The 15,286-nt window shown below is 37.9% G+C and overlaps 1 protein-coding gene across 1 annotated transcript; it reads right to left on the bottom strand.

Moving 5' to 3' along the window:
- Positions 1-997: 997 nt before the first annotated feature.
- On the bottom strand, positions 998-14,214 carry LOC103993155 (pre-mRNA-processing factor 19). The gene is made up of 18 exons (XM_009413113.3): positions 14,078-14,214; positions 13,889-13,974; positions 13,667-13,738; positions 12,856-12,918; positions 11,790-11,876; positions 10,011-10,155; positions 9,804-9,922; positions 9,465-9,581; positions 7,851-7,946; positions 7,678-7,737; positions 7,210-7,284; positions 5,419-5,523; positions 5,130-5,246; positions 4,958-5,035; positions 4,778-4,874; positions 2,129-2,180; positions 1,868-1,938; positions 998-1,745 (listed from the first exon to the last, which is right to left on the bottom strand). The coding sequence occupies exons 1-18, from the start codon at positions 14,088-14,090 to the stop codon at positions 1,618-1,620; spliced, it is 1,581 nt and encodes a 526-aa protein (XP_009411388.2). The 5' UTR covers positions 14,091-14,214; the 3' UTR covers positions 998-1,617.
- Between the last annotated feature and the right edge of the window lie 1,072 nt (positions 14,215-15,286).

The raw sequence follows: 15,286 nt of genomic DNA, 5'->3' as shown, positions 1-15,286 counted from the left end.
AGAGATTCAGCATGCGTCTAAACCCATCCAAATGTGCTTTCAGAGTTAGTTCGAGAAAATTCTTCGGATTGCTGTAGATTCAGCATGCGTCTAAACCCTTCTTCGAAGAATCCAAAAAGACTTTCTATGGACCAATGAATGTCAAGAGGCATTCGAAGAGCTAAAGCACCTCCTCACCCAATTGTTGTAGCTCTCCTCCACATCGGGGGAAACTCTAAGCCTCTTATCTTGCTAACACCGAGTAGGCTATCAGCTTGGTGTTGGTGCATGACGATTCGTGCATGAATAGTGCTGCATCGCTCTGCCTCACATGCCTCCTCTTCGTCCCTCCTCATCATCGACAACGCATATATCTCACTTACCTCCTCTTCCTCATCCGACGCCAATGTAAATGTAGAGCGATGCCGGAGGAGGAAGAAGACGCAAAGCAATGCAACGTCGAGGCAGATGCCTCACCTCCCTTCTCTTCCTCTTTCGACATAGATGTCTCACCGTTCTACCTCCTCTTTGTCCTCGTCATCGATGTTCGAGATCGACTACCTTGTCATTATCATCGACCACCACCACAATAACCTCTCACAACATCACTATCAATCACCACCACTGAAATTATTATTTTATCAATTGTTTTCGTGTCAGATGCAAATACTATCATGTTGTATCTTTAATCAACTTTACCGATAACATTAGGAGAAATGAGTTTAAATATTTTACTCTAATAACTATAAATTTCAATATAAATTTTTTAAATCTAAATATCCTAATGCTAAATAAATCTTACTAAAAAATTATATATAATTAACCCATCACTATTATTAAAATTATCTTTTTTTTCATCGTTTGCGTTCCATTCATATTGTCACGTACTATATATTCTATCAATAAAATCGATATTAGAATAAATATGATTATATATATAAAGTTTAGAAATTAAGATAAAAAGATCTAAACAATTCAAGCACACATCGGCAATGATTCCCAGAATACAACCTGACCCTATAACAAACCAGCAACCCCAGACTTATCAAGTCTCCAAGGAACTTACAGAAAATTGGTCTTTCAGCATCACCAACACCAACCAATTGCCCGGCAAACAGTTCGGGAAATTACGGCATCGGTCATTAAGATCTGACATTGACGTGGGTTACAAGCATCTAACAGAAGACATGATGGGTTAATATGATCACGGGCACTCTCGACCACAAGCACAATCTATGTCACCCTATGATCGCATCTTTAAATAACACAGTTACAACTTACACACCATATGATCATAGGCAATCTCTAACAACAAAACTCTAGCACTCGCCCTTGATCCTGACAGCCACCAGACACCGGTGGAACGGCTATCAACCTTAAAAGTTAGCTTGAATGCTCCGAGTCAAAACAAACAATACAATTTGGCATAATTTCATTGTTGGAATCGGAGTATCGCCCACCAGCAGGTGTCAATTTACTTGCATTCGAGGACTCTTTGAGTAGTGTTGATGACAGTGAGCAAACGTTTGACAGTTTGCTCCTAAATACCAGAAAATGCTGCTGCAGGCAAAACTCATTTGACAGTAACAGAGTTTTAGCAACTTGGTTCATTAATGATTTGGAGATTTTGGCTCGTCATTAATGATCTGGGGATTTTGGCTCCTCTGATTCATCCCCCGGGAGTCCAAATATCCGGAGATTTCGGTCCATGGAACCTACTGCCACGTATTTTGCATCTGCTCCAAACTTCACACACGACACTTTCCCTGCATATTGAGTAGAAATATTGAGTAGAATCGATAGAGAACACGTCACATTAGACAGGAAGAAGTTACGCTAGTTAATAAATAGGCTGCATGACATTGTGCATAGCAGCAGTGGTCTGCACCTGTTCCAGATAAATCAGGCAATATCTTGATAAGATTCCACTCGAGCTTCACATTGGCAACTTGGTACACCCTGCAAAGAGCGTTTAAAAGAACAGATTAACACTTCAATTTGCACTGAACATATGCTATAAAAAATTCGCTAGACTGACACAGATACTGCTGGAACTTTTGGAAAGGGGCAACCATATCCACTGTAACATATTTATTGACAATAATCACGAATGTCATGTCATCATCCAGAGGGTTATACAACAACATACCTTACATCAGAGCCCGCAATAGCAAGATAGCTCCCACTTGAGTCAAACTCCACTGCAACAAAAACATGATTTCTGAATCAGCTATAACATCAAGACTTGTCAAGAAACAGGCAATGGTTTGATATATTTCTATCTAAAGCAATGAAGCGTCAAATCCAATGACATCAACTTAACCATAACAAATTTTCCCGGAGACACACCCAACCCCACTCTCTATGCCCCCTATCCTTTTTGAAGTAAATAGCATAGCAATTGAAAAGCATATCTTCCATGAAGAATCAAGGAAACAACAATTGCATCACTAGCAGTATGATGGAACTTTTGACATGCTACACTGGCAATAACATTCACAGTTAAAATTTAAATTCAGATACAAGCGGATAAAATCATGGAATGGCAGAAGCAAATTGTAGTTGTTCCAATCCACGATATTTTTTTCAAAAAGAGAAAAATTATATTGATTATGCGTTTGGAAGATAAGATGAAACAAAATTTGGAAGCAGTGTAGTTGAAAGCGCTAGGCGCCAAAAGATGCCACAGTCCCAAAATTAGAGGTGTTCAAATTGAACCAAAAAACCAAACATGAATTGAAACGGTTCATCAATAATTCAATTTTGAAGGCTAGAAATGGTTCTAGTTTGGGAGAGTATTCTTCTTTGGTTCGGTAAACCAGTTCGGACAGAAGCGAACCTATTTTAATTAAGAAAAATACCGACTCAACCGAAAGGCCCTAAAAACCCTAAAATCTCATCCCAAACTTGACGAGTTCACCACTCTTCATCTCTATGGCTCTTCCTCCTCGTCCCTTTCTTGGCCTTGCTCTCGTCTTAAGTATGAACCTTTTTTTTTTTTGTCATCCCTCTTCGTTAACAATCCCTTTGTTAATTTGTATGAATTCCTTTGTTTCATATCCTCATCATTAAGAAAAAAGGGCTGCATGTGAAATTGTTATTCCTCTAGAGCATCTTTCAATATAAAAAATAAAAAATCGCTTGCACATAGGTCCAATTTTTTAGAATGCTTAGAATGATATTTGTGATATTAACTTTTTAAGGATGTACGTCCAATTGGATCGAAATTCTAATTTGGTTCATTTAAACTGAACTAGTTTACTGAATCAAAACAGTTCATTTAAAATGTATATTTTTAAAATTACTTAAAATTGAAAACTGGATTAACCGGTTCAATTAGGTAGGTCCGAAACGAGTCTGGTTTGGAGTACCTCTCTTTAATCGAACTGAACCATTTTTTCAGTTTGGTTCGATTCAAACCTCTTCAAACACCCTTACCTAAAATGCCCAACGTGCTAGATGCTCAATCGAGCAAAATGAGGCATTTCCGAATACTTTAATTTAAAAATTATATATCATGATTAATAAAAATAAACTAAAACTAAAATAGCATGCATACTTGCATTCATTTAAAGTACCAAACTATATTGTTCACTACAGAATGCAGCTGTTGTTCTCAACTTATCTAGTGCACAACGATGTGCAACTTTATATGCACAAAGTTGTAACTTATGCATGCAGAGTACCTCATAATGTTGTTGAAACAACATCAGGTGTCCAATGAATTCATACGACCAACTTTATGTGGGAATGCTCAAATGCTATCTCCACTAAAAGCTTTCAACCCAATCAACAATAAGTAACAAACACTCATTGTGTGCATACTAGATTCTTGTAAAACCAAATTCCAAATCGATTACCATTGATTGGGCAGAAAATATAACCTCTAGAAATTTCATAGAAAAAATCCAAAACTCCAACATAAAAACATCCAAAGAAACAATTCCAAATACTCCAAATTTGACACATGAAAAATGAGGGAAGAGCAAGGAATGTAGGATGGTAGGAGGGCAACGGTGAACGGAGAAGAGGGGAAGAGGGATTGGGGAAGAGGGGGCAGGAGGTGGGTGGCTGCGGAGGACTACGGTGAATGTAGGAGGATTACGGTGAATCGGGCAGAGGTACGAGGGAGGGAGGAGAAAGGGATATACTTGGAGGGAAAAAAAGTCACTGTCGTTGCCGTATGAGGAAGACACTGCTGCTACTGTCGAAGGAAGATCTGTCGTTGCCGCTAGAGGAAGACGTCATCGTTGCCACGAGAGAAAGACGTCGCCACTACCGCCACCATTGTGAGAAATGTAGTGGGGAACCAGATGAATGTTTTAGTTCAACATCTGCATTAGGCCACTCGCGGGTGGTGGTTTCTATAATAAATACCTGGTTCAATCGAACCAGATGAATGTTTTAGTTCAACTCAGGCTCGACCTAGCCTAAGTTGAACCAAGCGAGCGCTCGACCCGCCCAGCGCCTGAGTCAAGTTGCCCACCCAGCCCAATAGGTGGGTGCCCGAGCCTCGCCTCCCGTCACCTGGGTGCCTAGGCGAGCGATCGGTGACTTCACTTCTAAGGATCAATATGTCTCAAGCAACATTCCCGCGCCATGTTGCAACCAAGATTAGTAGGTTCCAAGTTCTTATCTTCCAAATGAGTAATCAATAGAAGTTTTCCCTTTTTGGAAAAAAAAATAGTGAAATGGAACAACTACATTTGCTTTTGCTAACTATTAGAGAGAAATTATAAATTAAAAAAATCTGCCAAAACGTATTTAGGCATTTTATGACAAAGTATAGATTGCCCACCATAGTTTGTAGGAGTCTCTGGATCATAGGGAGCAAAGGATCTGAAGTTCCTTAGCTTCCTAAGATCCCAAAGCTTCACACCATCCATAGCTGCAGTCTGATCAATAACAAAACTATACATCATAACAAGGTCATATGAACTTCTATAATTGTTCCAACATCTTAAAACGAACCCCATACCGCAAGGAAATAACCATTCTCGGAGAACGACATAGCTGTCACCGATCCCACATGCCCATCAAATTTTGCAACATTTGACTGCAAACATAATCACTATTATTAGCATCAGCAGGGGCAATTAAATTGTTCATGTCTCACAAGCTAACATCCTTCAAATTTGCCAATACTGTACCTGAGATTTGACATCCCAAATTTTAACAATAGCTCCAGTGGTGCCTGTTCCAAGGATGAGCCCATCAGGATGAAAGGAAGCTGAAGTGTAGCCCTCCTCCGTTGAAGCTTCGCCAACCTGCATAAGTATGCTCTCAGTTAACCCACATTTTAGCTGTATCTGCAAGTTTTGAGGGTGCATATGCTTGTGTACATGCAAAAATATGGCAGAAGGAAAGGACGTGATGAGGAAAAGCAAAGAGACTGTGAGAAAAAGAAGGGAGGATGAGTATTCGAAAATAGACAATTACCTGAGTGAGGCATGATCCAGTTGAAAGGTCATAGAAACACCAAGTATTATCCATAGAAGCAGTCACAAAGTACTTTTGAGTAGCATGTACAGTGACAGCTTGTACCTGTTGCAAAGTATAGAATCTCAATTGCAAATCTAAGACAAAAGCAATTTTGTACAACAAAAAGGAAAAAAGGTGGATAAAACCAAGGTTCGCCGTACCGTACCATACCGGCGTTTTGACCCGGGCTCGGTACTGGTACGGTACGGTATACCGCTCGGTACACCCAGGTGTACCGAGCGGTACACTCAGGGGTACCGAGCACTGTAGCAGTGCTACAGTGATACAGTGCACTGCTACAGTGCTCGGTACGGGCGGACCGGTACAGGGCGGTCCGCGTACCGCTAGCCTGTCGGACCGGTACGTACCACCTGTACCGGGCGGTACAGTCCGGTACGGTAAACCTTGGATAAAACATTAAAAAACAAGATTACCACACAAATTGTTAACCAACCATGCTACTAAAATCATAGACAATTACACGCTAACCAAATAATCATATTACCATAGACTGTGATTTCGCCTGCACTGACCAGTATTTACTGGTCAGCAAACCAGTACACGGACCGCCCTCATTTTGAGCAGTCCGGTCCAATGCATTAAAACAAAAATTCCATGCTACTAAAATCATAGACAATTACACGCTAACCAAATAATCATATTACCATAGACTGTGATTTCGCCTGCACTGACCAGTATTTACTGGTCAGCAAACCAGTACACAGACCGCCCTCGTTTTGAGCAGTCCTGTCCAATGCATTAAAACAAAAATTATCTTAGGTCTCACAATTTCTTCTCTTTCGAGACCGATGCCCTCTTCTCTTCTGCAAGCCTGTCATTGTCAATCCTCCATGCATTGCTTGCTGCTTGGCGCCCACACACTGTCCATCTCTTTCTGGCATGCCTCCTTTCTTCTTCCTACACCATCTCCTCTTTTTCCTTCATCTTCCTTCTTCCTTCCCTCCTCTCCTTCCCCTAACAAAATGTCGATACATATCGGCATATCGAGTGTTTGTACGTAGGTATCGGCGGTATATACCAGTCTGGTTTGGGACTAGTACGGGTCCGACACAAGATTGCAAACCTTGTATACTATCATGTTGCTTCATTGGTAGACCAACCAATAAGTGCAGAATGGTCTGTTCATATTTCCACACTAAACCAGTAGGTTAACATTTCAATCAGGAAGCAACATCTACATCAATCTGGAACTCCTTGCATGCATCCCATGATCAAGAGAGTGAACTAATTAAATGAAATAAATCAGTCAAAACTTATGGTCCACTAAATAATTTTGACATTGATGACATTGAAATGTTTCAACTGGATTTCATATTCTTCAAATTATCATATCAGTCTTCTTAAAAAATAAAAGTAAAGAAACAAGATGGAGACTACAAAAGACATAGTGACTAGAATATAGAGCTATGCACATGAAGCTAAGTGAACAGAAATTAATAGCATGTTGATAAGTTCACATGGCATGGGCGGCATGGGCATACAAAAAGTTAGCGAATATAAGCTAATAAATGTACACCATGAATGAAAATATCATTACAATCATTTTTTTCATAGCATGCCTCGAGCAATGTAACATGATTTCCTACAAAGTATTAGCTAATAAGAACCTTCCCCAAAAAAATATATCTAAATTCTTCTCAAGAATGTTGGCTATAAAATTTCCCAAAACTCACAAGTTAATATTCAAAATCATCAAGAATAAACATAAAATTCCATAGATAGGCACACCTCAGCAGTATGGTCCCTCATGACATGTTGGCAATCATAATTCCCGTTTTCAGTCCCTTGCCAAACACGAACAGTCTGTAGAAGATGTGAATCAGTTTAATTATTACAAAGAAAAATCAACACTGTCAAACATCTCACGAGTTTTTTTTTTTTCTGTTCAGCCTCTTCAAAAGTTCCAGAGGTAATTACAGTATCAATACTAAACTACTTCGGGCAAAGAAACTTTAGCATTAAATGCAGTTATTTGCACAATAAAAGAAAATTAAAAAGGTTGAGGCAGAGAAATGGGCCCAGGCAGCTGCAAAATAAGCATTTGTTGCATGTTTGCTTGCAAACCATATTGTGAAAGACGACAATGAAAGGCACATACATTTTATAACCAGAAAATAATTAATAGCATTTCAGACTTCAGAGATCAAGTTATGCAAAGAAAATGAGAACATATATCACTAATTGACTGTGACTGACCTTATCACTTGATCCAGTTACAATCAGTTCATTACCAGGCACAAATTTCACACTGGTAACCTATAGCAAGAACAAAGAAAACCAAGAAAAATGTTTTACTCAATAAAAATTGACAAAGGAAATAATAAGGAGAACTGAACAACAGAACACTTAGGAATGGTAGAAGCAAAAACCTTCTTTGAGTGGCCAGAGAGTGTAGATAACATCTGGCCTGATGCCCTATTGAAAAGTACTCCATTTGTATCAATCCCCCCCGTAGCAATTATATCCTGCTAACCATCCAGTATTGTTGAAATAAAACATGGTTTTCACTTATTTGAAAAAAGAACAATGCAGTTCTACAAACATAATTTGGCCCAAACACAAAATCAGCATTTACGAAAGAAAATTTAACCACAAAGCTGGTAAAGAAAATGTTAAATCTGTGAATTTATCAAAGAAAAACTAGTATGCTGTCAATATTCACAATTTTTTCTCACATCATTGGTGCAGCACAGAACATAGAGTGCCATCACTTAATTAAAATAATATTAGGTATATTCATATTTCTTAAATGGAAAGAAAATATGGAATGAAATAATCGTGGGACATAGTAATCTGATATTCATGCATTAACTATTGCCAGAATAGTAATATTTATAAGTTATGAGAACATAAGCTTCGTATGGTTAATGTTCCATCTATAATGTAAAAAAATAGCTTATTTAATTTTTTAACATTTAGTATTAATACTTATCTTGTATATTTCTTTGGTAGAAAGCAAAATGGAAGATGTAAGTTTTGGGAAACCCAAACTTCATTATAACTCTTTTTTTCTTGTATCATTTTCGACATATGGAGGGCAAGCCTTGGTACGAGGATAAGGTTGCTTATTTGCGACCTACGAGACCAAGGTTCGAGTTACGAAAATAACCTCATTGATATTTAAAGGTAAGGCTGCGTACATTAACCCTTCCCAGACCCCGCATTGGCAGAAACCTCATGCACTGGGTACGCCATATTTTTCTTTTATCATTTTCACAATGTGAATATCCCACAATCCAAAAACTTGCTTAACAAAACCTAAATCCAGTGCCTTGCTTTTGGCATGACTAAGCTATCTATAAATAGTTTCCATTGTGCCATTGCAACAGCCACACAGTTCTCCAATCATCCCAAGAAGACAATCAATTAAATGGCTGCATGCATACAAGAAACAGCACTATGCCTAGTAGTTCCGAACATTTATGGGATTTGTACAATAGCTGCTCAATTCTATTTGTAGATCACTCCCTAAAAATCCCAAACCATATAATGTATAGTCTTTTGAGTTTGTTTAACCACAACAATAAGATCTTTGCATCATGGTGACTTTGATTATTAATTTTTTGACAATTTTACCACTTTCTTGTTCCTTGGAGCAGAAGGAATTTTCATCATGGTAACTTTTGAAGCTCCAGAAAGAGCAAGGATGGAAAATATTTTAAATAACTATCAAGACCAGCATGGATGAGAAGCAAAGTACAGATGAAAAGAGGTATTATTTTCCTAGTAGCATTAGTTCAAGAATACACAAGTAACATGGTTGCCCTGCAAATATTCAATAGTTAAATAGGTAGAATTTCTAATAAGCACTTCAAGTTAATATTCTAGGATTTAATACACAAGTACAAAAAAATTCAGAAAATATTATGCAACTCAATGATTTTTTTGGGGCTAATATCAGAAAATATGCTAATACAAATACATTGACAAACAGAAAATCATATGAGAAAATAGAAACTATAGCAGCCAAAGAACAAATTTACCTTGGAAGCATCAATATCAATAGAAAGAATGCCTGGCTTGTTGGTCTTGTGAAGGGGGTGACTAGAGATCTGAGTGTATCTCTCCAGCGCATCAACTGAAGCTAGTGTTGTTGGTATCTAAAATACAAAAAGAAGCATAAAATATATGTTCCAGACACTGCTTAAAGCTCAGTTATCACTTGTACATGCTTAGTGAATAACCCATATATAAACAAGGAATCCTTGCATCTGTCCATCTTTATATAAATCCATCTCTTACGGTTGTTTGTGTTTCACAGTGAAAGTTTGATTTTTCACAACAAAGCTGACCACATTCTTAGTGAAACAGAGGAAAAGTACCTGCCGCTTCTTCCGTTGTCCAGAAAGCAAAGCATTACATTCTGTAAGTTCTGCAATAATAACAGGATTAATACCAGGCCGAATTTTCTTCCCATCAGGACCCAAATCATCCTCTGCAGCTGCAAGCATGATGAAATCCTACAAGATGAAGTCAAATCCTTTTATATAATTAAAAAAAATTCATAGTGAATTTTACAATGACTAAACCTCTTTTCCCATTGCTGACAGCAGTCGTCGCATTGGCAGCAGAAGCTGCTAACAAAGGAATCTGTCTCTCAGCTTGAGCCAAAAGCATTCTGGCTTCATCCCTTTCCTTCTTCAATCTTGCAATAACGCGGCATGCAGCATCATGCTGGAGTACAATGCAGTCAGTGCAGCAAAAATGATCTGCTTTATAGGCTGATAAAACAAGAAATATCACAGCAAAAAGCTGCCAATGGGGAAACAATTATAGGCAAATATTCAAAATATGTGCTAATTAAAAATATCTTATGCACAACCAAGTCAAATGAAGGTTTCTAAAGGAAACAAGGGCCGCTAGTATGTGAATAACTTAACCAAAGACTCAGATATTTTCCTTCAATCAGAATTTCATTGGATCAGAACAATGCAAAGAAAATTAAAATAAATTACAAGTAATTGGTGCATGAGAAGGATGATGAAAATATAGTGAATTCAATACTTAAAGATGGACATCAGGATGCAACTTAATACAAATAACATCATGCAGTTTCTGTAACATACTGCATACAACAAACACTTGACATCCGCCCCATGTTTCAAATTTAATAATATCAGGATTAATGAAGATTGACAATGATTGTTTTAAGCAACTAAAAGAAAAAAAAAGGAGGCTTGAAAATAATTCTGTGGCCAAAATCAAGTAACAACAACCACAAAAGATTTACAAAAACAAAACAACCTAGAGAAGTTATGGGATAAGGAGTCTAGAAAATCAGGACTTGTACCAAGGGTGGAAAGTTCCCACGACTGCATCTTACACTTCATATGTCAAATGGAATTTGAGTCTCATGATTCTTGATCAATAGTACAACATGAAAATTGATTCATCAAAATCTCAGAGAACTGTTGTATCTCCAATTAAAAGAAAGCTGCATTATAGCCTTTAAACATGCAAAGATCATGCCCAATATAGCTAGATAAGCAAGAGCCCTGCTTCCACCAAGTGATCTTTTGTGTTGGAGCCATCTGATATACAGGCTACTTCTGTTTCAAGAAAACCTTTTTCCCTTGGTTTATAAGCCTTTAATATGTCAATTTATAAGATCAAAGGTTTTCATTAACACCAAAAAAAAGAAATTTGAATCAAGTTAGAACAAATAGGAAAACAATTGATTTTGCACCAAACCTTTCCAAAGTTTGCATTTCATTTTTTCCATCTATTTTTCCTTCACTGTTGACTGTACCAACTTGCCACAAAAAGATTTGTATAGAGCCTAACATAAAGTCAGCCCAACCCCAATGTTTCACGTCAAATTTGTAAAGGAAATCCAAGAAAGATGTTGCTGGAGTTTCTAAATTAAGATTGCCAAGACAATGCTGCTAATGGGAGAGATTCTATAAGAGTACCTATGATATCTAGCATCGCCAAAATAAAGCTTAATCTACCCTCTAATAAAACATTAGACACGTTCCGTCTTCACTGCTTCCTTACCTATAGTCTCATCTTCTGTTCCTCGATACATTTCAGCTCAGAAAATAATGAAGCAATTTCAGTGGTGAACCAAGCATGTTTCTTTGGGACTTAATCTGCATGGTTGACAAACCACATATGTAGGTTATAGTTTCTGTATTCTCATGCTCTGAGTCAGGAATAACAATCTCTAATGAGCAGATAATAGCACAAGAAATGGTTGTGAAAACTAATAAACACAAGAACAAATAAAAAGCACACAAGGATACAGCAAATGATTGGTCTCCAATAAAAACGATGTAACCTGTCCAAGAGCAAGAAATTAATAATACCTGATACAAGGCATGACTTAGCTCTTGCCTTGCTGTGTGTAATTGTTGCTCTAATGCAAAATTAGACAACATCAAAGCATCCCATTCCTACCATAGAAAAGGAAAAAATAACCAACGATTCAATTTTTTCAAGATCAGTAAATATTTGCTGCAAGAATCATTAATGTAGGTAATACAGAAAAAAAAAAAGGTGAAACACAATACTCATTTGTTTTTTTAATTTTCAAAAAACATTTGGCAATAAATACTTAAAAGGGCTAATAGACAACTTTTGCATCACGATCCAGAATTACATGATCAGGCCTTGCCATAACAATGATGTAGCCTTAAGCTTTAAATTGTCCACAAGAATCACATGATAATACTACATTCTGTAGCCTGCAAGAATTGCAATCCACAAGAATTATATGATAATACTACATTATGTAGCCTGAAGTTTTAAATTGTCCCTAGTGGAAAACAAATGAAATAACTGTCAGATGCATTTTTTTTAATTTTAAAAGCAATGTCCTGAACTGAATTGACATCTTATTAATAGTGAAAAGAACTGTAAACATCGCACAGGTAATTTTTCAGCCAGAAAATGCTAAACTCAAGTCACATAGCACTCTGGTTACACAATTACCATATATAAACCAAAACACTTTCAACAGGAAAGATAACCCAAAAACCTCCATATATTCTTTTCTAAAAAGCCAGTCAAGCCAAGCAACTCAGCTGACACTTTAAGTTCATGCTATACATGGGCAGCATCATTTTTCAATGAAAAAATTGGTAATTCGAACAGAAATTTATACAATGAAATTTCCGCATCGTATATGTATAGACTTCTCCTAATAAGAAAAAGAAGGTGTTGCATCATGGATTTAGCAAGCACCAAGTTTAATTAAAAGTATAAAAGTAAACTCTCATTCTAGAAGTCAGAGTATCAATAAACTCCAAAGTAGAACATCAACGATTTTGTCAATCATTACATTTAGATTATACTAAAAGTATCAAATTCTTCATGACACAATTAAACAAAAAAGATAAGCCATATTTAGACCAAAGAGTTAGGGAGATATACGTTCTGAAACATTCCTAGCAACCCAGGGATGCTTGCAGCTTGCAGAGGTCTGGGCTTCACCACCTATCATGGAAAAAGGGGATTAGAAACAAAATATTGAATGTAACAACAGGGAAAAAAACAAATCTATTTGCATCACAAATATTGTAGACAACTATGTTTATACATATCCCCCACACTTGTATGAATCTACTCTACAGGTGGTTAAACAAAAGTCACATGCACATGTACTCATAAACTATTGAGCACCATCATGTATGAATTTTTCTTTGATGTATTAGAACTTTCACAACATTAAACTAGTCATGACAAACTGTTTGAAAAGCTAAAATTCCTAACTATAACCAGAAGAATCCAAAAGAGGAACTGATTCCAGTTTCTGCAAGGCCAATTCCTCATAATCTAAGGTCCAAAATAGTAAACAATTGCTAAGCATTACGAAAGGTTTTTTTATCACATACAATCCTCTGATCTCCCCCAATAGAGGGAACACGTGGACACCATTCTGTACAGGTAAATCACAGATGTATAATCCTCCCGTGAACTGATGTATGTTCTTTTCCGAGTATGAAGCACTCAATTTACCCAAATAAACTGCATAAGTAGCACAAAATTGCTTACATCTATTGACATTCCACTTCGCCAAAAGTTACAAACAAAAAATTACATCCTTCGTAATTAGTTGCTCCTAGTGAAAATCCTGCTGCTACCTTCATGGTTCTCTTTCTTGTCTGAATCTATTCGCCAATTGCCCTAAGCAGTCACTATCAACGCAATAAACTGATGTAGTAATCAGAGTTGGTAACGGCACCTTATTTGTCTTCACGGGTATAAGATCGTCCATGGTGAGCTCCTCCTTAGTGATGGGGCATTTCCCATGACTCTAATAATCCATCAGATGGAAAGAAGAGCACATACGAGTCAAAGATCCAACAAGAAAAGGACATGTAATAGCTAGAAAAGAGACGTAGTGAATGACACATTATATGCAACTATTAAGCCATGCGACTTCCATGACAGGAGGGCGGCGTACCGCAATATGATGCTCAATCAATCGCCGCTCGAAGAGTAGCCCAGATTTCTTGGAAAGCACCGGATCCTCCGGCACTTCGCCGGAGACTACATTGAAGAGAGGGGAGTGATGTCAGAAACACCAAATCGAACGGGAAAAGAAAGAAACAAACCCTAGGGTTTCCAGACGAAGGAAGGGACAGGGGCGTACTCGCACAGATCATGGCGGATTCGAGCTACGGCTTCGGGGTGGATTCGGCGGCGGGATGAAAGAGCGGTAGGGTTTTCGCAGTAGCTGTTGGAGAGAGAGAGAGAGAGAGGCGGGTTTATAGAAATTGCTCATGTTCCATTCGACTCGATTCGAGACCTGCGGGTCAGATCTGAGATAACCACTGGATCCGATATCAATGATCGGACATCCGAAACCCGGAAATCGAAAGATCTACCCGTTAATCGCTTACCCCGTTTCAGATCTTAACGGGCGAGAAATGAGTCACGGGCCGACCCATTTTAGGCTCCCGGGTCAGAGATAAGCCCAAAAGCATTTGGGTTCGATGGAGGTCCAATCCAAACCGGCTCAAAAATCAAGAGGTTCATTGTCGAAATCGGATCGAATTTGAAATCAATAGCAATCACTTGATCCATCATCGAAACCCGGTAGCTACCAACTTAATTACGTTGGTCTTGTCCTGTTATGTTCGTATAATATGTGATATCTGTTGATGTACATACAATACAGGAGTGCTTCATCGATGTCGATGATCCTTCTGATGCGATTTTGTGGGCAATTAATGTACGCAGCATTGCCTCTGACGGATCATTCTTTAATCATCATGCATGGATTATCCCTTTGTATTGGTTCGCCTAAAGCCAATCGATTCATTTTTCTTCCATAATTTGTTGGGGTTGATGATCGCATGATATCGAAGTTTTCTCGAATGATCATCATCCCAAGCTCAAGTTAATGGAGGTGTTCTTGGGTCTAAACTCGAGTGATAAGAAACTTAAGATCAGTGTTAAAGCGAGTGAATGTTTATATCATTATTATCGTGAGGATAGTATTTATAATGTATAGTTAGAGGAAATCCTTTTTATAGTGATGATATCGGCGATTTCTCATTGCTAACTGTGTTGTCATTTATCCAGTCGCGATTGATGGTGAATATTTCCTCCATCACCTTTGAATCGATATACGATGGTTCTTAACAAGATAGTGGTGTTAATCATTGACAAGGAGGGTGATGTTTAAATCAAGTTATGGCTCTATCCTAGTAGTCTCGGATTCACTTGGAATTCCTAAAATACTTGTCGGTTCAATAAGAATATGCTTTCTAGCTGGTTCTCATTCTAAATCCTGCATGCGACAAGCTTTCTCCTCCTCCATTCATTTCATATTGTCCTGGTGGTGTACTCGTTTGCT

This window comes from Musa acuminata, chromosome BXJ1-8 (assembly GCF_036884655.1).
Source record: "Musa acuminata AAA Group cultivar baxijiao chromosome BXJ1-8, Cavendish_Baxijiao_AAA, whole genome shotgun sequence".
Lineage (NCBI taxonomy): Eukaryota > Viridiplantae > Streptophyta > Magnoliopsida > Zingiberales > Musaceae > Musa > Musa acuminata.
Note: the sequence above shows the minus strand (reverse complement) of the source record. Positions and strands in the feature narration are given on the sequence as shown.